This window comes from Hyla sarda, chromosome 4 (assembly GCF_029499605.1).
Source record: "Hyla sarda isolate aHylSar1 chromosome 4, aHylSar1.hap1, whole genome shotgun sequence".
Lineage (NCBI taxonomy): Eukaryota > Metazoa > Chordata > Amphibia > Anura > Hylidae > Hyla > Hyla sarda.
The window spans coordinates 218,155,462-218,179,414 of record NC_079192.1 but is presented as its reverse complement, the minus strand read 5'-3'; the positions used below and the strand labels follow the sequence as shown (position 1 = coordinate 218,179,414).

Sequence of the window (23,953 nt, the reverse complement as noted above, 5' to 3'; positions counted from 1 at the left end):
TACCCCCAGGAAAGGCAGGGGGAGAGAGGCCGTCGCTGCCCGCTTCTCTCCCCCTGCCTTTCCTGGGGTCTAGAGCCCTGCTGTCGGCCCTTTTCACCCCCTGGTTATCGGCGCCGCTGCCCGTTCTGTCCCCCTGACTATCTGTGCCGGCGCCGATAGCCAGGGGGAGAGAAGCGGCGCCGACAACCAGGTGGAGAGAAGGGGCAGCGGCACCCATTGCCGGCGCCGCTGCCCCGTTGCCTTCCCCCATCCCCGGTGGCATAATTACCTGAGTCCGGTCCGCGCTGCTCCAGGCCTCCGTCGTGCGTCCCCAGCGTCGTTGCTATGCACTGCACGGCACGGCGCTCTGACGTCATGCGCCGCGCCGTTCAGCGCATAGCAATGACGCCGGGGACGCACGACGGAGGCCTGGAGCAGCGCGGACCGGACTCAGGTAATTATGCCACCGGGGATGGGGGGAGGCAATGGGTGCCGCTGCCCCTTCTCTCCCCCTGGCTGTCGGCACCGCTTCTCTCCCCCTGGCTATCGGCGCCGGCACCGATAGTCAGGGGGACAGAACGGGCAGCGGCGCCGATAACCAGGGGGTGAAAAGGGCAGACAGCAGCGCTCTAGACCCCAGGAAAGGCAGGGGGAGAGAAGCGGGCAGCGACGGCCTCTCTCCCCCTGCCTTTCCTGGGGGTGTATCGGCGTATAACACGCACACAGACTTTAGGCTAAAAATTTTAGCCTAAAAAGTGCGTGTTATACGCCGATAAATACGGTAATTAATTATCTGATATTCTAACATTTACAACAAGCTTTTGCAGGTCCGCATCTCAGTAGAAGCAAACTTTGTGCAAGGTTGGAAGATTCTCATGCTCCCTTGGCTGTTTTTTCCAGAAGCATTAGTGATATTGATCTAATCCATGCATTAAACTACTATCAGGTGTATAGGATTGTTTACACTAGAGAATTGTTTACCCTAACCATAATTTATCTGCACACCATGGAGGCATATTAAAAACTTTTTGCACTAAGTTGAAATTTTTGTGCAGTTTCCACTACATATTGAAAAGGTTTTACATGAGAATGATCCGAGGTTTACACTATGTACATTGGTATTTCAAAAAGGGGCATGGTGATGTACAGTTACAGCACAAATTTCACACTTTGCAACTGGAAAAAAAAAAATCACAAAAATGGTTGGGTAATTAATTTTTTTTTCATGTGAGGGGCGGCATTATTTACTTAATTATTGAAATATAAAAAAAATAAAATAAAATAAAACACACACACACACACACACACACACACACACACACACAAAACCAAACCTTTTTAACCACTTAGGGACCCAGGACGTACAAGGACGCCGTGGTACTTAAGGACCCAGGGCGTACCTGTACGCCAGTGGGAATTTCAGTCCCCGCTGCGTGCCTGGCGGGGACAGGGATGACTGCTGATATCCATCAACAGGGACCCTGCGCAAACCCCTGGGGGGTCCTGAGAGTTGTAGTTTTGCAACAGTTGGAGTTCCAGCTACAACTCCCAGCATGCCCTTTAGTAGTCTAAGCATGCTGGGGGTTGTAGTTATGCAAAAGCTGGAGGCACATTTTTTTTCAATGAAAAAGTGTGCATTCAGCTGTTGAATAACTAACTCCCAGCATGCACAAACTACCATAGGGCATGCTGGGAGTTGTAGCAGTGTGACTCCAGCTGTTGCAAAACTACAACTTTCAGCATGCCCTTCGACTGTTAATGCATGCTGAGGGTTGCAGTTTTCCAAAAGCTGGAGACACATTGGATGCGCAACAGAGTTTGTGTCCTAACTCAGTGTTTCGCAACCAGTGTCTCCAGCTGTTGCAAAACTACAACTCCCAGCATGCACTGAGAGACTGTACATGCTGGGAGTTCTAGTTTTGCAACAGCTGGAGGCACACTGGTTGCTAAACACTGAGTTAAACTGTGTTGCGCAACCAATGTGCCTCCAGTTGTTGCATAACTACAACTCCCAGCATGTATGGTCTGTCAGTGCTTGCTGGGAGTTCTAGTTTTGAAACAGCTGGAGGTTCCCCCCCACCCCCTGTGAATGTACAGGGTAAATTCACACGGGAGGAGATTTACAGAGTTTTCTGGGGCAAATTTGAGATGCAGCAAATTTTCAGTCGCAGCACAAACTTTCAGCGAGTAACTTACTGTAAACCCCACACTCGTGTGCATGTACCCTAAAAACACTACACAAAATAAAAAGCAAAACACTAGATACATACACCCTCACACAGTCTCCAACAACCCCCAGTATTGCCGGACATCCACTGATTTTGGTGGCGGATGCAAATCCCCAAAATATGCCTCCAATGCGCATGCCACACTTTCGCTTTGGAGCCTTGTCGTATTTCAAGGCAACAGTTTAGTGCCACATATGGGGTATTTCAGTACTCTGGAGAAATTGCATTATAATTATTTTTTTTCCTCCCTTTACCCCTTATGAAAAGGAAAGTTGGCCTCTATACCAGCATGGTATACTAAGATGCTGGTGTTGCCCCATACGTTTAATTTTCACAAGTAGTTAAAAAAATAAATAAAAAAAAACTCCCAAAATAGTATGCAACTACCCCATATGTGGGTGTAAAGTGATCTGCGGGCGCACAAGGCTCAGGAGTGAGAGCGCACTATGTACATTTGAGGTCTAAATTGGCGATTTGCACAGGGGTGGCTGATTTTACAGTGGTTCTGACAAACGCAAAACAATAAATACCCACGTGACCATTTTGTAAACTACACCCCTCACGGAATGGAGCAAAGTGTATAGTGAGTTTTAACACCCCACAGGTGTTTGACAAATTTTCGTCAAAGTTGGATGGGAAAATTAAGAATTTTATTTTATTTTTTATAAAATGCTGGTATTACCCTACATTTTTCATTTTCACAAGGGAGAAGAAAATAGCCCCCCCAAAAGAACATACCCCATATGTGGATGTAAAGTGCTCTGTGGGCGAACTACAATGCTCAGAAGAGGAGCGCCATTGTGCTTTTGGAGAGAGAATGTGTCCGTAATTGAATGCCATGTGTGTTTACAAAGCCCCATAGTGCCAGAACAGTGGACTCCCCTCAAATCACCCCCCCAACCCCCTACTGAACCCCATTTCTGAAACTATACCCCTCACAGAATTTAATAAGGGGTGCAGTGAGCATTTACACCCCACAGGTGTCTGACAGATTTTTGGAACAGTGGTCAGTGAAAAATGAAAAATTTACATTTGCACAGTCCACTGTTCCAAACGTCTGTCAAACGCCAGTGGGGTGTAAATGCTCACTGCACCCCTTATTAAAGCGCAACTGTCACGTATTTGTACCCCCATAAACTAATTGCAGGGTAACAAAGTTCTTTAGAATTACTCTCCAGGTATACCTTTTACTGCTTTCTAGTAGCTTTTATCAGGCTAAAAAATCCTTTATAAAACAGCCAGCAAGTGTCGGATAGACATAGCTATGGCCCTATCTCCTGTATGTCATCGCTAGGACCACTGTGTGATTGGTCCCAGCACATAGGCCCCTTTATTATCCTTATCTGTGGCGGCGAAGATACAAATGTATAAGTAAAACAAATGTCCGTTCTTCTATCAGTTTACATTGCCAGTTCTCCTATTAGGTTACAGTGCAGTCACAGCCAGTTAGTTTGCATAGCGGGCGGCAGAGCATAACGCTGCGCACTGGGACTGGGAGCGAGTGCTTTCTTTGAAAACTAGCCACCTGCAGTGCTGGTGATGTGAAGAAAACTGTCTTCTGGGTGCTGCGGGCCGCAAGCGCTCTCTCCTGAAGGCCCCAGTATGCTGTGATTACATCACCAGCACTGCGGGCGGCTAGTTTTCATAGCAAGCATTTGCTCCTGACCCCAGTGCGCAGCGTAATGCTCTGCTCTGCAAACTAACCCCCCCCCGTGACAGCACTATACCCTAATAGGAGAATGGGCACATGTTTTACTTATACATTTGTATGTTCGCCGCCACAGATTAGGAAAATAAAAGGGGCCTATGTGCCGGGACCAATCACACATCAGTGACAGTCCTAGCGATGACATACAGGAGATAGGCGTGGGTCGGCCGCGTGCCTCAGCCACACCTATCCGACTGTTGCTGGCTGTCTTATAAAGGATTTTTTAGCCTGCAAGAAAGCAGTAACATGTATACCTGGAGAGTAATTCTAAAGAACTTTGTTACCCTGTGATTAGTTTATGGGGGGTACAAATTAGTGACAGTTGCGCTTTAAATTCTGTGAGGGGTGTAGTTTCCAAAATGGGGTCACATGTGGGGGGTCCACTGTTCTGGCACCATGAAGGCTTTGTAAATGCACATGGCCCCCGACTTCCATTCCAAACAAATTATTTCTCCAAAAGCTCAATAACGCTCCTCTTCTGAGCATTGCAGTTCGCCTGCAGAGAACTTTACATCCACATATGGGGTATTTCCATACTCAGTGTAATGGGGTTAAAAGTTTTGGGAGGCTTTTTATCCAATTACCCCTTGTGAAAATGAAAAATTTGGGGTAACACCAGCATTTTAGTGAAAAAAAAAAATCTAATCTTTCATTTTCACATCCAACTTTGGCAGAAATCTGTCAAAACACCTTTGGGGTGATAAGGCTCACTGTACCCCCTTTTTTTTTTTTTTTTTTTTTTTTGCTGTTCTGGCACCATAGGGACTTCCTAAATGCGACACGACTTTTACCCTTTGTAAAATTTCAAGTGTAAAAAATGAAGATTATGAATTTGTTGCTATTCCTGTGAAACACCTAATGGGTTAACACACTTTCTGAATGTCATTTTGAATACTTTGAGGGGTGCAGTTTTTATAATGGGGTCATTTATGGGGTATTTCTAATATGAAGGCCCTTCAAATCCACTTCAAAACTGAACCGGTCCCTGAAAAATTCAGATTTTGAAAATTTTGTGAAAAATTGGAAAATTGCTGCTGAACTTTGAAGCCCTCTGATGTCTTCCAAAAGTAAAAACCATGACAACTTTATGATGCAAATATAACATAGATATATTATATATGTGAATCAACATATAATTTATTTGTTATTTTTACTTATAAGCAGAGAGTTTCAAAGTTAAACAAATTGCAACATTTTTCATCAAATTCTGGGTCCCAGCTGCTAGGAACCGCTACTAATGGTGGATGTCAACGATCATGCTGATTTCTGCCATTAAACCTTCAGTTTTGAAATGTATTTTCCTCTTGTCTTTGCTTCAGACATGTTTCATCCACACAGTTGTCCACTTCTCAGGGCACTAAAAGCATAGGCCCCTTTCACACTATAAAAATACTTCCATTATGAACCCCCATAATAAAAAGCCTGGAAATCGGCAGTTATAAAGCCGGTACAAAATAACTGCCGTTAGAAAAATCCCATAGACTATAATGTGATTTTATAATAGCCGTTTTAACCAATTATTAATAACGGCAGTTATTTTGTGACAGGCGATAGTAACAGGAGAATTATTCCATGCACTATTTCTCCCGTTCATTCGCCGTCACAAAATAACGTCAGTTATTAATAACGGGCGATAAAGGTTTAAAACAGCTATTAAAAAAATCCCATAGACTATAATGGAATTTTCTAACTGAAGTTAGTGATTTTGTACCAGCCATATAACTGCCGATTTCCAGGCTTTTTATAACGGGCATTCATAACGGAAGAATTTTAACAGTGTGAAAGGGGCCTTAGCTTGCTCCCATAGGATTTACAATTTGGCATCTAACTCGGACAATTTTAGTGTGCAAAACACAAGGGACATTCGAAAGTGTGAGGAGTGTGATTGATATTGCTGTTACACCAATTACAGTAGTTTTTGAATAATTAAATATGTCCCCCATTGAGTTTGAAAATATAGGACAAACAAAAAAAAAATAAAAAAAATTTAAAAAAGAAGAAAATAAAAACAGTTCAAAAAAATAAAAAATAAAATACAGGGAACACTTAAACACCACATTGTAACTCTAAATCAATCACACTTCTGTGAAATCACACTGTCAATCAGTGTTGCTTCCTGAGTGGACAATCAATTTCACATGCTGTTGTGCAAATGGAACAGACAACAGGTGGAAATTATAGGAAATTTGCAAGACACCCCAATAAAGGAATGGTTCTACAGGTGGGGACCACAACCCCTTCCTGGTTGATGTTTTGGTCACTTTTGAATGCTGGCAGTGCTTTCACTCTAGTGGTAGCATGAGACTGACTCTACAAACCACACAAGTGGCTCAGGTAGTGCAGCTCATCCAGGATGGCACAATGTGAGCTGTGGCAAGAAGGTTTGCTGTGTCTGTCAGCGTAGTGTCCAGAGCATGGAGGCGCTACCAGGAGACAGGCCAGTACAACAGAAGATGTGGAGGAGGCCGTAGGAGGGCAACAACCCAGCAGCTAGACTGCTACCTCTACCTTTGTGCAAGGAGGAACACTGCCAGAGCCCTGCAAAATTACCTCCAGCAGGCCACAAATGTGCATGTGTCCACTCAAATGGGCAGAAACAGACTGCATGAGGGTGGTATGAGGGACTGACATCCACAGGTGGGGGTTGTGCTTACAGCCCAAGACCGTGCAGGACATTTGGCATTTGCCAGAGAACACCAAGATTGGCAAATTTGCCACTGGCACCATGTGCTCCTCACAGATGAAAGCAGGTTCACACTGAGCACGTGACAGAGTCTTGAGATGCCGTGGAGAAAGTTCCGCTGCCTGAAACATCCTTCAGCATGACCGGTTTGGTGGTGGGTCAGAAATGGTTTGGGGGGGCTTTTCTTGGGGGGGGGGGGCGCGGCGCACAGCCCTCCATATGCTTGACAGAGGTAGCCTGACTGCCATTAGGTAACGAGATGAGATCCTCAGACCCCTTGCGAGACCATATGCTGGTGCAGTTGGCCCTGGGTTCCTCCTAGTGCAAGACAATGCCAGACTTCATGTGGCTGGAATGTGTCAGCAGTTTCTGCAAGAGGAAGGCATTGATGCTATGGACTGGCCCGCCCATTCCCCAGACCTGAATCCGATTGAGCACATCTGGGACATCATGTCTCGCTCCATCCACCAACACCACGTTGCACCAGACTGTCCAGGAGTTGGCAGATGCTTTAGTCCAGGTCCGAGAGGACATCCCTCAGGAGACCATCCGCCACCTCATCAGGAGCATGCCCAGGCATTGTAGAGAGGTCATACAAGCACGTGGAAGCCACACACACTACTGAGCCTCATTTTGACTTGTTTTAAGGACATTACATCAAAGTTCGATCAGCCTGTAGTGTGGTTTTCCATTTTGATTTTGAGTGTGACTCCATGTCCAGACCTCCATGGGTTGATAAATTTGATTTCCATTGATATTTTTTGTGTGATTTTGCTGTCAGCATATTCAAATATGTAAAGACAAAAGTATTTCATCCGATTAGTTCATTAATTCAGATCTAGGATGTAGTACCCGGCGTTGCCCGTTTTTTCCTTCCTAATCCTAGTTGGGGAGGAAAATCCACAAAAGGGAGGAGACTTGAGTTCATATCCCATCCTCATATATTGCTGTCATGTCCCGACCCCCTGTCCCATCCTCATATCCTGTCCTCAGGTGGGACTGATTTGTGATGAAGATATTGTAAGCTGAAAATAGAAGGGGACGCGGCTTTGTGGGACTGGGCGTGATTTGCAAGCCAGACCGATGCACAAAAAGGGTAAAGAATAAAAGGGTGGGGCCTAAACAGTGGGCATGTCTGAGATGGGGTGGGGCTTGCAAGCCAGACTGACACATTCACCAGGAGATGCAGAGTGGAGCAAGGTACTGGAAGTCCCATATACTTGGATAGGACTTGAAACAAAAGGATACGGGTTAATTGAACTATCATATTTTTATTTGACATATAAGTAATGTGTGTACCAGGTATTATTGAAATATCGCCAGCCGTAAGGAAGTAATGTGGGTCATTTCCCATAGATTTGCATGGGACTTTAAACAAAAACCTGACCCTCACAAATGGGGGTAGTTAAGGGTTAAATTAACTATCCTATATTTTAAGTGGACATGTAAGTAACATGTGACCACGTATTATCGAAATATCTCCAGCCGTTTGGAAGCTATGCAGTAACATATTTCCCATAGAATTGTATGGGTCTTAAAACATAAACCCTTACCCTGGCAAATGGAGGCGAGTAAGGGTTAAATTACCTATCCTATGTTTGTTGTTGGCATAAGTGTAACGTGTGCCAAGTTTCATGTTAATATCTAGCCGTTTGGACGTGATGCAGGAACATACACACACACATACATTCAGTTTTGTATACATATACATTATTCAGGAACATTTTACTTACTCTGAGCCTGCAGCCATGTCTATGTATGGAGTTTCTGCTGTCTCAACCCGCAAAGGGACCACTATGCTCATGACGTTCGCTTCTGATAAATACGATTACTATGGAGTCCTCTGCATCGGGATCCAAAACACTGGGGCATGCCAGCCACAGTGCTCATTGCAAACATCTAAGTGCATCCACAAACCCTAAAGAAATGCAAGAAAAAAGACATTTAAGTACCTTAGCTACTTACATTAATAGACTAACTGTAGGTATTCTTTATGAACAGTAGCAATGCAGGTACTGAAAGAGAAACAGGAAAACCACCACTGTTCCCCCTTGCTCCAACAGCAGAATAAGCTTGTGTGTACTGCCTGTTTTCCAAAGACGACAAACTGCATCTCTATTCTCTGGAAGTGTTCACTAAGGGAATGGCTACTATAATACAGGTGTATTAGGGAACAATGTCATTTTCATAAGTTTAGGGTTACTCCAGCTTTAGGAAATACGCAGTGCATATATACAATGGGTAAAATAAGTACTTCAGTTACTAAATACATTTCCAAAAGGTGTTTATAATTTTCACTACAGTTTGGTAACCTAAGAAATCCATACAAAGAAACTAAAACAGATGAGTTCTGAATATTTAGGTTCAGAATGGTGGCTTTAGACCTACCTCCTGCATCGCCGAATGACTGCTCAGTGCCAGAGATCCAGGCATGAGCAGTCAAGCAACAGAATCATCAATTAATGTTATCCTATGAGATAACAGATCGATGTAAAACATCAGTTAGTGCAGTATTATCGCCACTAGAGGGGGCTCTATAACACTGCAAAAATAAAAAAGTGAAAAAATAAAAATAAGTAAGTTAGAGATCATTTAACCCCTTCCCTAATAAAAGTTTGAATCATCCCCTTTTGCCATTTAACCCCTTAAGGACCAGGTTTTTTTCCCACTTTCGTTTTTTCCTCCTTACCTTTAAAAAATCATAACTCTTTCAATTTTGCACCTAAAAATCTATATTATGGCTTATTTTTTGTGCCACCAATTCTACTTTGTAATGACATCAGTCATTTTACCCAAAAATCTACGGCAAAACGGAAAACAATCATTGAGAGAAAAAAATAAAAAATAAAACGCCATTTTGTAACTTTTGGGGGCTTCTGTTTCCACACGGTACATTTTTCGGTAAAAATTACACCTTATCTTTATTCTGTAGGTCGATTAAAATGATATCCTACTTTTATAGGTTTGATTTTGATCCTACATGCAGGAAAATTTATATGTTTAAAATTGTAATCTTCTGACCCCTATAATTTTATTTTTCCGCGTATGGGGCGGTATGAGGGCTCATTTTTTGCGTCGGGATCTGAAGTTTTAAGTGGTACCATTTTTGTATTGATCGGAATTTATCACTTTTTATTATTTTTTTCATGATATAAAAAGTGACCAAGAATACGCTATCTTGGGCTTTGGAATTTTTTTGCGCGTACGCCATCGACCGTGCAATTTTTTTTTTTTTTTTTTTATAATTTGGGCATTTCCGCACGTGGCAATACCACATGTTTATTTTAATTTACACTGGTTTTTTTTTTCAAAATGGGAAAAGGGGGGGGGGGTGATTCAAACTTATAAGGGAAGGGGTTAAATGATCTTTTTTTCAGTGTTATAGCTCCCATAGGGGTCTATAACACTGCACACACTGATCTTTTACATTGTTCAATGGTTTCTCATAAGAAACCATTGATCAATGATTCTGCCGCTTGACTGCTCAAGCCTGGATCGCAGGCACTGAGCAGTCATTCGGCAATCGGCCACCAGGAGGCAGGTAGGGACCCTAATGATGTGTCTCAGCTGTTTGGGATGCCGCGATTTTGCAGCGGCAATCCTGAACAGCCCCCTGAGCTAACCGGCAACGTTTTAGTTTCACTTTAGACGTGGTGATCAACATTGAACACCGCGTCTAAAGGGTTTTAATAGCGTACGGCACCGCAATCAGTGCCGCACGCTATTAGCCACGGGTCCCGGCCGTCGTTAGAGGTCAGGCCCGACCCGCTATGGCGTGGCCCCGCGTTATAGAATGGGAGCGGACTCAGGACGTACCGGTACGTTCTTGGTCCTTAAGAGGTTAAAAAAAAGTAAATAAAAATGTGGTAATGCCACGTGCAGAAATGTCAAAATTATAAAATTCTATAATTAAACCTTACAGTCAATGGTGTACGTGCAAAAAAAAATAATTCAAAGACCAAAATAGCATATTTTTGGTCACTTTTTATATAATGAAAAATTGAATAAAAGTGATCAAAAAGTCCAATCAATACAAAAATGGTACCGCAAAAAACTTCAGATCACGGCGCAGAAAAGGAGCCTTCATACCGTCCCGTACACGGAAAAATTAAAAAAGTAATATGCAATTTTAAACGTATACATTTTCCTGCATGTAGTTATGATTTTTAACAGAAGTACGACAAAATCAAACCTATATAAGTAGGGTATCATTTTAATCATATGGACCTACAGAATAAAGATATGGTGTAATTTTTACCAATAAATTTACTGCCTAGAAACGGAAGCCCCCAAAAGTTACAAAATGGTGTTTTATCTTAAATTTTGCCACACAATGATTGTTATTTCCGTTTTGCTGTAAAAATTTTGTGTAAAATGACATGTCATTACAAAGTAGAATTGGTGGTGCAAAAAATAAGCCATCATATGGATTTTTATGTGCAAAACTAAAAGAATTATGATTTTTTAAAAGGTAATGAGGAAAAAACAAATGGAAAAACACTCAGTTCTTAAAGGTTTAAGGACTCCGCATTTTTCAGTTTTTGCATTTTTTGTTTTTCCTCCTTAACCTTTTAAAAATCATAACCCTTGCAATTTCCCACCTAAAAAAACAAACAAAAAAACAAATAAAAAAAACACATTTTGTAACTTTTGGGGGGTTCCGTTTCTACACAGTACATTTTTCGGTAAAAATGACACTGTCTCTTTATTCTGTAGGTCCATAGGATTAAAATGATATACAACTTATATAGGTTTGATTTTGACTTATTTCTGGGGAAAAATCATAACTACATGCACGAAAATGAATACGTTTAACCCCTTAAGGACCAGGCCATTTTACACCTTAGGACCAGAGCGTTTTTTGAACATCTGACCACTGTCACTTTAAACATTAATAACTCTGGAATGCTTTTAGTTATCATTCTGATTCTGAGATTGTTTTTTTGTGACATATTCTACTTGAACACGGTGGAAAATTTTTGTGGTAACTTGCATCCTTTCTTGGTGAAAAATCCCAAAATTTGATGTAAAAATTGAAAATTTTAAATTTTTCTAACTTTGAAGCTCTCTGCTTGTAAGGAAAATGGATATTCCAAATAAAAAAAATTTTTATTCACAAATACAATATGTCTACTTTATGTTTGCATCATAAAATTGACAAGTTTTTACTTTTGGAAGACACCAGAGGGCTTCAAAGTTCAGCATCAATTTTCCAATTTTTCACAACATTTTTAAACTCACTATTTTTCAGGGACCAGTTCAGGTTTGAAGTGGATTTGAAGGGTCTTCATATTAGAAATACCCCATAAAAGACCCCATTATAAAAACTGCACCCCCCAAAGTATTCAAAATGACATTCAGTCAGCGGTTTAACCCTTTAGGTGTTTCACAGGAATAGCAGCAAAGTGAAGGAGAAAATTCACAATCTTCATTTTTTACACTTGCATGTTCTTGTAGACCCAAATTTTGAATTTTTACAAGTGGTAAAAGGAGAAAATTTATACTTTTATTTGTAGCCCAATTTCTCTCGAGTAAGCACATACCTCATATGTCTACGTAAAGTGTTCGGCAGGCGCAGTAGAGGGCTCAGAAGCGACAAGGGGATTTTGGAGAGTACGTTTTTCTGAAATGGTTTTTGGGGGGCATGTTGCATTTAGGAAGCCCCTATGGTGCCAGAACAGCAAAAACCACATGGCATACCATTTTGGAAACTAGACCCCTTGAGGAAAGTAACAAGGATACAGGTGTATCACGACTTTTGCATGTTTTCACTAAAATGTGTGTTTCCCCCCAAATTTCACATTTTTGCAAGGGTTAATAGCAGAAAATACCCCCCAAAATTTGTAACCCCATCTCTTCTGAGTATGGAGGTACCCCATAAGTTGACCTGAAGTGGACTATGGGCGAACTACAATGCTCAGAAAAGGAGTCGTCATATTTGGCTTTTTGAGAGCAAATTTTGGTCGGGGGGGCATTTCACAGATCTTTGGAACAGTGGGCTGAGCAAATGAAAAATTAAATTTTTCATTTTCACGGACCACTGTTCCAAAGATCTGTCAGACACCTGTAGGGCGTAAATGCTCACTGCACCCCTTATTACGTGAGGGGTGTAGTTTCCAAAATGGGGTCACATGTTGGGGGGTCCATTGTTCTGGCACCATGGGGGCTTTGTAAACACACGTGGCCTTCAATTCCGGACACATTTTCTCTTCAAAATCCCAATGGCGCTCCTTCTGTTCTGAGCATTGTAGTGCGCCCGCCGAGCACTTTATATCCACATTTGGGGTATTTTCTTACTCAGAAGAAATGGGGTTACAAATTTTGGGGGGCTTTTTTCCCCATTTTCCCTTGTGAAAATGAAAAATTTAGGGTAACAAGCATTTTAGTGAAAAAAATTTTTTTTTCTCTTTTTCCCATCCAACTTTAACGAAAATTTTTCAAACACCTGTGGGGTGTTAATGCTCACTATACCCCTTGTTACATTCCGTGAGGGGTGTAGTTGCCAAAATGGGGTCACATGTCGGTATTTATTTTTTTGCGTTTATGTCAGAACCGCTGTAAAATTAGCCACTCCTGTGCAAATCACCAATTTAGGCGTCAAATGTACATAGTGCGCTCTCACTCCTGATCCTTGGTGTGCGCCCGCAGATCATTTTACGCCCACATCTGGGGTATTTCCGTACTCAGGAGAAACTGCGTTACAAATTTTGGGGGTCTTCTTTTCCTTTTACCTCTTGTGAAAATAAAAAGTAATGGGCAACACCAGCATGTTAGTGTAAAAAATTTTTTTTTTTTTTTTTTTTTTTTTTTTTTACACACACTAACAGGCTGGTGTAGACCCCAACTTTTCCTTTTCATAAGGGGTAAAAGGAGAAAAAGCCCCCCAAAATTTGTAGTGTAATTTCTCCCGAGTACGGAGATACCCCATATGTGGCCCTAAACTGTTTCCTTGAAATACGACAGGGCTCCGAAGAGAGAGAGAGAGCACCATGCGCATCTGAGGACTAAATTAGGGATTGCATAGGGGTGGACATTGGGAATCACTGGTGTAGAATACCCCTAACCGGGTGCCTCCAGCTGTTGCTAAACTCCCAGCATGCCTGGACAGTCAGTGGCTGTCCCGAAATGCTGGGAGTTGTTGTTTTGCAACAGCTGGAGGCTCTGTTTTGGAAACCCTGCTGTAAAATACGTTTTTAATTTTTAATTTGGGGGGGGGGGGGGGGGGGGGCAGTGTAAGTTTTTTATTGGGGGGCAGTGTAAAGGGGTGTATATGTAGTGTTTTACCCTTTATTATGTGTTAGTGTAGTGTAGTGTTTTTAGGGTACATTCACACTGGCAGAGGTTTACAGTGAGTTCCCTGCTAGGAGTTTGCGCTGCGGCGAAAAATTTGCTGCAGCTCATACTTGAAGCAGAAAACTTACTGTAAGCCTGCCCATATGAATGTACCCTGTACATTCACATGGGGGGGGGGGGCGCAAACCTCCAGCTGTTTCAAAACTACAACTCCCAGCATGTACTGACAGACCGTGCTTGCTGGGAGTTGTACTTTTGCAACAGCTGGAGGCACACTGGTTGGAAAATCTTCAGTTAGGTTCTGTTATCTAACTCAATATTTTCCAACCAGTGTGCCTCCAGCTGTTGCAAAACTACAACTCCCAGCATGTACTGATCACCAAAGGGCATGCTGGGAGATGTAGTTATGCAACAGCTGGAGGGATCGCAACTACAACTCCCAGCATGCTGGGATTTGCAGTTATGCAACATCTGGAGAGCTACAGTATAGAGACCACTGCAAACTGTGGCCCTCCAGATGCTGCAGAACTACAAATCTCAGCATGCTCAGACAGTAAACAGTTGTGTGGGCATGCCAGGAGTTGTAGTTTTGCAAAATCTGGAGGGCTATAGTTCAGAGACTACCATATAGTAGTCTCAAACTGTAGCCCTCCAGCTGTTGCAAAACTACAACTCCCAGCATGCCCAAACAGCTGTCTGGGCATGCTGGGAGTTGTAGTTTTGCAACATCTGGAGTGCTATAGTATAGAGACCACTATATAGTGGTCTCGGACTGCAGCCCTCCAGATGTTGCTAGGCAACTTACCGGCTTCCGTCGGATCCAGGGAGCTTGCTGCACGACATCGCCGCCCGCTGATCGTCGCCCGCAGCCTCCACAGATGTGTAAGTGGACTCTGTCGTTTCCCCGTCCTGCCCCGCCTATTGTGGGTGGGCAGGACGGGGAAAACGAAAGTTAACCCCCCCCCCCGATCTGCTATTGGTGGTCGCGTCTAGACCACCAATAGCAGGGATAGGAGGGGTGGCACCATATATTCCGGGTCACCATAGACCCGTAATCGCAAGTGTGAATTCACTTGCGATTTGCGCCGATCGCCGACATGGGGGGGGATGACCCCCCCTGAGCATTTGCGCGGAGTGCCTGCTGATAGATATCAACAGTCACCCCGGTCCGGTCCCACTCGGTGCGCGGCGGGGACCGAAATTCCCACGGGCGTACAGGTACGCCCTTGGTCCTTAAGTACCAGGGAGCAAAGGCGTACGCCCTCGGTTCTTAAGGGGTTAAAAATGTCCTCTTATGACCCCTAAATCTATTTTTCTACTGTGATCTTAAGTTTTTATCGGTAACATTTATTTATTTATTTTTATATTAGACTTCATAGTTTTTTATAAAAAATGTTATGGTGTAAAAAGTGATCAAAAATACGCTATTTTGGACTTTTTTTTATGTGTATGCCATTGACCGTGCTGTTTAATTACCAATATATTTTTATAGATCGGACATTTATGCACACGGCGATACCATATATGTTTATATTTATTTTTATTATTAAAAAAATGTTTTGTTTATTTTTTTATGTGAAAAGGCGGGGTGAATCAAACTTTTATTAGGGAAGCGGTTAAATCACATTTATTAACTTTATTTTGTATTTTATTTTATTTTTTTTACACTTTAATCGTTTGCAATGTTATAGCCCCCATAGGGGGCTATATGATGCAGTACATTGATTGCCAGTACTCATCAATGCTATGCCATAGCATTGCATTGATCGATGCCAGCCGTCGATTGCTCAAGCCTGGTTCTCAGGCTTGGAGCAATCAATCGTCGATCGGATGCGCCGGAGGCAGGTAAGGGATCATCCTGGTGCGTCCTAGCTGATCGCTGTCCGACTGATCCGGGAATGCGTTTAACTACTTTAGATGCTGCAATCAACTTTGATCGCCGCGATCGGTGATATCCGCTATTAGCTACGGGTCCCGGCTACCATTAGCCGCCGAGACCGACCCAATAGGATGCGGGGTCACCGCGTGACCCCGCATTGTATCGCGGGAGCAGGACTTAGTTACGCCCTGCGTCCTTAAGGAGTTAAAGCAAAAAAGTACTTCTCACAAGAAGGGAGGTGCAAAAAGGCACTGAAAGCAAAAACAGGTAAAATCTATCAGCAATTAAAAAGCAATCCAGAATCTAGAGCTGGGCGGTATGACCAAAAATGCATATCACAGTATATTTGCAAGTTATGGCAGTTCCACAGTATTTAACGGTATTCCCGTACAGACGTCAGTGACAGTTAGCTGCAGAAGCCCCGCTTGTGCCAGTTACAGCAAGATATACACAAAGAATAAAAGTAGAATTGCGGGCGAACATCCGGGCAGATCCAGGCTCGTTGAAATCAGCGTCTCCCACACTATCCATTAGTACCTGTGGATAGTGCGGGAGAAAATATCTGACAGTTTTCCTTTAAGTTACGAGCTGGACGCTGTCACCTCCCCCTGCAAGCGCTAAAAGCCAGGCTTTTAGCGCTTGCAGAGGGAGGTGACAGCTTGCCCCGGCCCGCAAGTCATTCATTTAAAGCGCGGTCCACAAGTCATTCATTTAAAGCGAGGCCCGCAAGTCATTCATTTAAAGCGCGGCCCGCAAGTCATTCATTTAAAGCGCGGCCCGCAAGTCATTCATTTAAAGCGCCACCGCAACTCATCTACGGCTGATAATTGATTCGAGGGGGGGAGAGAGGGGCCCAACCGGTATTGCAGTATGGGAAAAATTCATATCTTGCAGGTAAAAAATGTTGTTGTTCGGTATGAACCCGTATACCGCCCAGCCCTACCAGAATCTTGCCAGTGTAAATTAATATCAGATGGTTTAGTCCCAATTGATGACCTACAAAAAGGTCTCATTGCCAAGGTGTCAAACAAGACATCTCAAAATACGGAAGTAGAAAGGCAATCACTTAACCATAAATTTGTCTTGACCAGATGCTCTTTGAAAGATTTCTGACAGAAGAATAAAAATAATATTCAAAAGGAGTTGTCCAAGAACCAAGGCCCACTTACAGAGAGCTTCTGAAAGACCTGGAATTAGCAGGTACTGTTGTCTGTAATAAATCAGTAAGTAAAGCACTCCAGCGCCATGGCCTGTATTCATGCTCCCCACGCAAGACTCCATTGCTCAATAAAAAGCATTAAATAAAAATATTTACTGAGAAAAATGGTGACTTGAGCAGCTAAAATCGAAAACGATATCCAGAGAGATTGAAGTCTATAGGAGAGTGTTCTAGGCATGGTCCACTGTAAGTGGAGGATGAGGAGATGGGCTTCCTCAATCTTTATAATAGAGTTCTCACCTTTTATTGCAGTCCTATTTGTGATAATAGTGAGACTACTGTGATGATTTTGCAACTAAATTGAAAGGGTCAGTGTGAAAACAGTAATATTTGTTTTTAATAGATTGTGAAATAGAAAAAAAAAATTCTAAAAACATTCCCAGTTGACCCCAATAGAACATGTCAAAGAAGAGGATTGAAAAATGTGCATTTTTTTTTTTAACAAAACCTACATTAAAAAAACATTGCTAAGCTCCGTTATCTATGGTAGAGGGTCCAGTTCCTGTTCCATACAATTTATCCCTCAGTCCCAAATGCTCATCTCCCAAATTCCTGGTATAAGGTCTCTGCACACGGCAGATCGAAACAGTCTGACTTTGCTCACACACCTTTTCTTGATTTCTCTCCTCTGTGCACCTCTCCCAATCCTCCTTTTCTCCCTCCTTCTCTACCCACCCCCCTACGCTGTATTTTCCTCTTGTACGATTCCTTCTATGTTTTTGGGTTATTTGGGTACTAGCTCTGTCCTTGAAGCTTATGTCAGCAGGCTGCAGGATTATCCACTTAGGGTGCCACTCTGTGTCGCGCTCTACCTACCCCCTTCTTTGCCCAATTGGTCACCCTTTGAGTTGTGCAGATCTTTCTTTACATTACAAGTTCTTATGTTTCCAGGCATTTGCACCCCTCACTCATGGAGGGGGATGTTATTTGATTTCTTTCATCTGCTATTGTACTTATGTTCCCCCCTCCCTGTTTCTCTTCTGTACCCTTGGTTTTTGATTGTATATTTTATTCAATAAACACTTTTGAATATGAAAAATTCCCACATGTATCCATTCTTAACATATGTGATGCTACAACTGAATGCAGTGACACTGAAGGTAATATATTAGACATGTGCCAACAAATGGCATGTGGTAGAGGAAATTTGTAATAAATTACATGCAATGTGTAGTGTGTGTGTGTGTGTGTGTGTGTAAACACATGCACCAGGGCCTCTTTAAGAAAAACTGCTTACCCCTATTCTTTATCTTCTTTTAATCTCATTTCTGAATAGGATTTGTATGAGATCCACTGCCAAAGCAACTGGCATTAGGGAGAGGTTATGACAGCTCAGGACAACATAAAAAGTAATCTACTTTCTTTTCCTTTCAACAAAGCCATCTATCACCATCAGATTCAGAGTATATTAAATCCTTATCCAAGTTTGGCACAATTCTACTATTCTTAATTTTTTGCCTTACAGGGGTACTCCGCCCCTAGACATCTTATCCCTTATCCAAAGCATCCGGGTTAGTTTAGAATGCCGGCTGCGGAGGCTTGTGACGTCATGGCCAAGCCCCTGGGGTGCTGCAACAGAGACTGCGGGGGTGGGGGGGGTGCAGCGGCGGCACCTCTGCCATTAGACATCTTATCCCATATGCTTTGGATAGGGGATAAGACATAGGGGCGGAGTACCCCTTTAAATCACATCATGATTGTTTTTATTAACAATTATGGAAGGTAACCTTAACATCAGAAGACCACGTTGTCCATACATAGATTCCCACCGATTTTGATGCACAGTGTATTGCTTCACTTTTACTGACACCACAGTTGTAAAACACAAAGCAGAGACCTGTCAGTGGGTTCCTTTTTTTTTTTTTTTTTTTTTTTTTTTTTTTACACACACACACACACACACAAACACACACAGTATAAAGTAAATGCATGGCTATATTGGGCTTTGGACCATAAGCCTGTACATATCTTAGTTAATAAAACCCTTCAGGGCTGACCAATCAGGGCGTTTTCCATTGGTTGCTAAAGCCCAGCACAGTTTGACCTCTTCACTATTTACGGTAGTCACTCAGGGGTGTGGAAATTTTATAAAAAACTACTTGTCCACGGGACTAAAATGGAGCAAAATGTACTTGCCCCCTCATGACGATCCACTTGTCCCGGACAATTTTCGCTTTTACACTCATTTTTTCCTCCTCGCCCTATAATAGCCATAACTACCTACTATAAGGGTACCTTTCAATTTTTCAATAACATTCTCTGAACAAAAAAAAAAAAATATGTATATATATTGAAAATTTAAATAGTAAAAGATAATTTAGCAGATTTGGTGGTTTTCTTTTCTGCGCCATTTACCTTGTGGTTGAGGTAACATGTTAGTTTTATACTTTAGGCTGATTACAGCAATACCAGATTTGTATAGTTTACGTCATTTTTTACTAATTCTGGACTTTTTCAAATTTTTTTAATTGCCATTTTTTAACCCCTGTAGCTTTATTTTTTTTCCCACATACCAGGCTGTATGAGGGCTAATTTTTTGAACCATAATCTGTTCTTTGTATCGGTACCATTTTGGTATTGATCTGACTTTTTATTCGCTTTTTAACTTTTTTTTCTGGGATATTATAAAAATTGCAAATCTGTGGTTTGGTATTTTTTTACATTTACCGTACGGGATACATAATGTTATATTTTAATAGTTTGAACAATTACGCACGAAGCAATACCAAATATGTTTATTTTTATTATGTTTACGTGTTTTTATATAGGAAAAGGGGGTGATTTGAACTTTTAACATGGAAGGGGTTAATGCAGCGGTCTTCAAACTGTGGCCCTCCAGATGTTGCAAAACTACAACTCCCAGCATGCCCGGACAGCCAACGGCTGTCCTGGCATGCTGGGAATTGTAGTTTTGTAACATCTGGAGGGCCACAGTTTGAAGACCACTGGGTTAATGTGTGTCTTTCAAACTTTTATTAAAACTTTTTTTTTTTAACACTTTATTACACTTACATGAGGAATCATTAGATTCCTCAGACAGATGAATAGAGTTCTATTGAACTCTATTGATCTGTGTGCTCTGTGATCCATTGATAGAGCCTGGACCAGCCAGGCTCTATTAATGACAGAGCGGCACAGCAGGAAACAGAGGTAAGCCCTCCGGCTACATCTATAGTGGATCCACCCCACTAGCCCACCAGGGAGCATTCACATGTCCCTTTAGACGCCGCTGTCAGCTTTGACAGCGGCGAACTAAAGGGTAAATAGCCAGCCTCGGCTGGCTATTAGCGGCGGCCCCCGGCTACTGAGAACAGTGCAGAGCAGGGGAGAGAAGACAAATACACAGCTTCTCATCTCCCCTGCTCTGCTTCGGAGGACACAGGTTTTTACAGCCGGGGGCTGCAGAGTATGGAGCTGGCAGGAGTCGGCAGCCCGTTCCATACAGACTGCAGAGGTCCGGGCGACTTGTCAGGTCCGGCCCTGCTTGCCCGAAGCCGGGCTAAGGGCCGGACAAATTCACCTGCCCGGAACTGCTTGTCACGGGCGTCGGGCGATAGGAATTCCACATCCCTGTCACTTCAGTCTCTGTGTGCTGATCATCTCCTGCACTCCTTATTGACAGCCACATGTTCAATCAGCAGTATCTGCCCAAAAAAGCCAATTTTTAAAAGGGACTTTAGAATTTTGCTAATGATGTCCTGATACCATTTTTTTAAACATTGAGTACGATACTTTAATTCTAGTGCTCGCCTATACAAAGTACGAGTACTTTTATTGTAAAGGCAATCTGGCACTAGGGTGACCCGGTCTCTGGCGCTGCTTACCATGCTGATATGTGGGTTCCTTGTTGTGTGCAATGAAGGCGGCTGCTGTAGTACGAGACAAGAGTTATCTCTTCTCCATTGGGCAGAACAGGGAATTAGCATTGTCGGCGAAACCGATGTCTCCGGAGCGATTGCACTGATGATCACATGGTGAGCAGCGGTAGAAACCAGGTCACCTGCACTATCTACCTATAAATTCAAGTTAGTGCAGGTGACTCAGCTATAAGATTGCCTTAAATAGTATGTAACATCCCCTTGCAGGTAGTATAGATAGTTGCAGACATTTGACAGCATGACCCCGCCTCTTCCCCCCCCCCAGCCAGCAGGACCCACCCTGTAGCCTGCAGACCCCCCCGCCCCCCCCCCCCCACCCAGTAGCCAGCAGGACCCGCCGCCCCCCCGCCCCCCCCCCCCAGTAGCCAGCAGGACCCGCGGACCCCCCCGGCTACCTCCGTAATGTTACGCTGGGCGCAGTGGAGTGACGTGTGTCACATGCTCCTCCATAAGAACGGGGCAGCGGCAGGGATACAAACCGGAGAACCGGGCAGTGGAGCACTCCACCAGGTATCGGGACATCCCTAAAATTTGCCACATGTGAAAATAGTGCAAATTCTGGGTGGCACAGATCCACTAGGAAATACTGCTAGAAATTTACCTCAAGGCTGTGTTTAATATTTCTGTCCTAGGAATGTGAAGTAATTGGGCACACCAATGAGCCATAGTATACAGTGGCATACTTTGATGGAATGTCAACATATCCTGAGACAACCAGCAGTTAAAAGCCCTCGTGATCAGAAACGTATCCTCTATCCTGTGAATAGGGGTTAAGTTTTATCACCCTGGAGTATCATTTTTGAAGCGTACCTGTCTGATCCTACACAAAAATATAATATTGTTAGTCCGTAATTAATCCTGACCATGTTGATCTCATTTTTATGCCTCTATCACCTATATTTACTATAACAATACCTCTTTTCATTCACAGTATTAGAAATCCTCTCAGGGAAAGGGAGCGTGTCCCTCCCTTGTGGTGGCAGGAGGTGATTGGTATGTCTGTTCATGCAGTCTTGTCCATGACTGGTTTACGTACCAGTAGGTATAAGGGACCCCTAGTGGTGGGATCTTCAGGAGCCATTTTCTTTATTAAATATTCAAACTGTTTTAGACAACCATATTACAAAAGGTCTTTAATTTTCATCAGTAACAGAATATAAAATGTTTTTGGATCCGACAGTGTCCATTTAAGATTGAATAACTCCTTTAATAGCATTTAGAAATATGATTCACAGTAGCTTTAGCTACATTAAATATGTGCCCAGATTTATCAAACTGTATGAGAGAAAAGTTGTAGAGATTTTGCCACAGTAACCAATCACAGCTCAGCTAACGAGCTCTGGTAAAGTGAAAGCTGAGCTGTGATTGGTTGCTGTGGGGAAATCACACATTTTTCTCTCACATAAAGAATTAGGGATTGCCCAATTATCGGTTTGGACGATATTATCGTCCGATATTCACGATATTCTAAGTAATTGGTATCGGCAATTACCTTGCCGATAATGCAAGCGCTTTAATTCAATTAACTGCAGCGGCTTTTGCGGGGCCAGAGACCGCCGCTGCCCGCTTCTCTCCCCCTGTGTGTCCTGGAGTCATGAGTCCAACCACCACCGCTACCCCATTGCCTCCCCCATACCTGTTTTTATAATTACCTGTTCCCAGGGTCCGCGCTACTTCTGCCTCCGGCGCGTCCTGAGCAGTCACTGTGCGCCGGGCCACTGACGTCGTGTTGAGGACATCACTAGTCATTGCGCAGCACAGTACGCCGCAGGAGCCAGAAGGGCAGCGGGGCAGCGGCCTCTGGCCAGAGGATAGGCAGGGGGAGGCAATGGGGCAGCAGCGGTGGAGGACAGGCAGGGGGAGAGAAGCGGCGGCGGCGGTCTCTGGCCCCGCAAAAGCCGCTTCAGTTCATGGATTTAAAGCGCCCCCTTTATTTAATTGAACTTCAGCGGCTTCTGCAGGGCCAGAAACAGTTTATCAGGGTATACCCGTGCACACACACGCACCCTTATTTTACCAAGGATATTTGGGGGGGGTAATTAAAATGCACGGAATATCGGTATAAGTTATCGGCTATCGGCCTGAAAGTTCACAGGTTATCGGTATCGGCTCTAAAAAGTCAATATCGGTCGATCCCTACCAAGAATGCTGTGCCAGTTTTTCAGAATCAAGTCTCTGAGCAGAGCCAAAATGGGTATGAAGAGGAGAAAACATTTGAGTTCTCAGTTGTTTTGAAGTCATTAGCCATTAAAAATGCATCAATAACTGAAGACACTTGTCTAAGCTACTTGCTAACACATTATAACAAAATGTTTTCCTTTAACGATAAGGCCGTGTTCGCTTAAAATCATATACAATCGTATATGAAGTCGGATCCATTGACCTCCATTAAAAAACTGATCCATTACACACATCCGATTTGATCCGCATCCGATTTCACACGATTTTTGTTCGCATCTGAAATCGGGCTAAACCACGATTTCAGACCTGAACAAAAATCGTGTGAAATCGGATGTGTGTAATTGATCCGATTTTTTAATGGAGGTCAATGGATCAGACTTTATATACGATTTTAAGTTATACAATTGTGTACTCAAGTCAGATGGAGAAATCGTGATGTGAATGCAGCCTAAGAGTTTATGCATCAGAGTACCCATTTATTTTGGAAATCACTTGGTAACATCTGTTGTACATTAACTGTCCGGCCACTATGTGCTTAGAACCGATCACTGTGAATGTAAGATAGAGGAATGATGCAGGCTTAGGAGCAACCGCAGGATGTTAGTGGATGGACACAATAGCTGGCAGACCAAGTAAAGGTTTTGTATGCTTATTAGGCTCTGCCATGGATACTTTTTTTTCTGCGTTTCTACAGATGCAGCTGTATTGTGTGACCCTATCTGACTTCCAACAGGGTGGCCATACTCTGCCACGAATCGACCATCAACATCTAACATCATTTGCACTTCAGAACTAAAACAGTATGTTTAAAGGGAACCAATCATCAGATTTTACCCTATATAACGCTTGGCAAAGCGTTATATAGGATAAAAATCTTTATTTTCGACATTCCCGGGGGATGCTCC

The 23,953-nt window shown here is 43.1% G+C and overlaps 1 protein-coding gene across 7 annotated transcripts in view; it reads right to left on the bottom strand.

Moving 5' to 3' along the window:
* KMT2E (lysine methyltransferase 2E (inactive)) overlaps positions 1–23,953 on the bottom strand; it is a 141,641-nt gene that overhangs the window by 101,269 nt on the left and 16,419 nt on the right. For all 7 annotated transcript variants that reach the window (XR_008892626.1, XM_056573524.1, XM_056573523.1 and 4 more), the window contains exon 2: positions 8,332–8,516. Coding sequence is in view for 6 of the 7 variants with exons in the window: in XM_056573524.1 (XP_056429499.1) it covers positions 8,332–8,402 (71 nt within the window). In the remaining variant the exon portion in view is untranslated. The remainder of the gene's footprint in view (positions 1–8,331; positions 8,517–23,953) is intronic.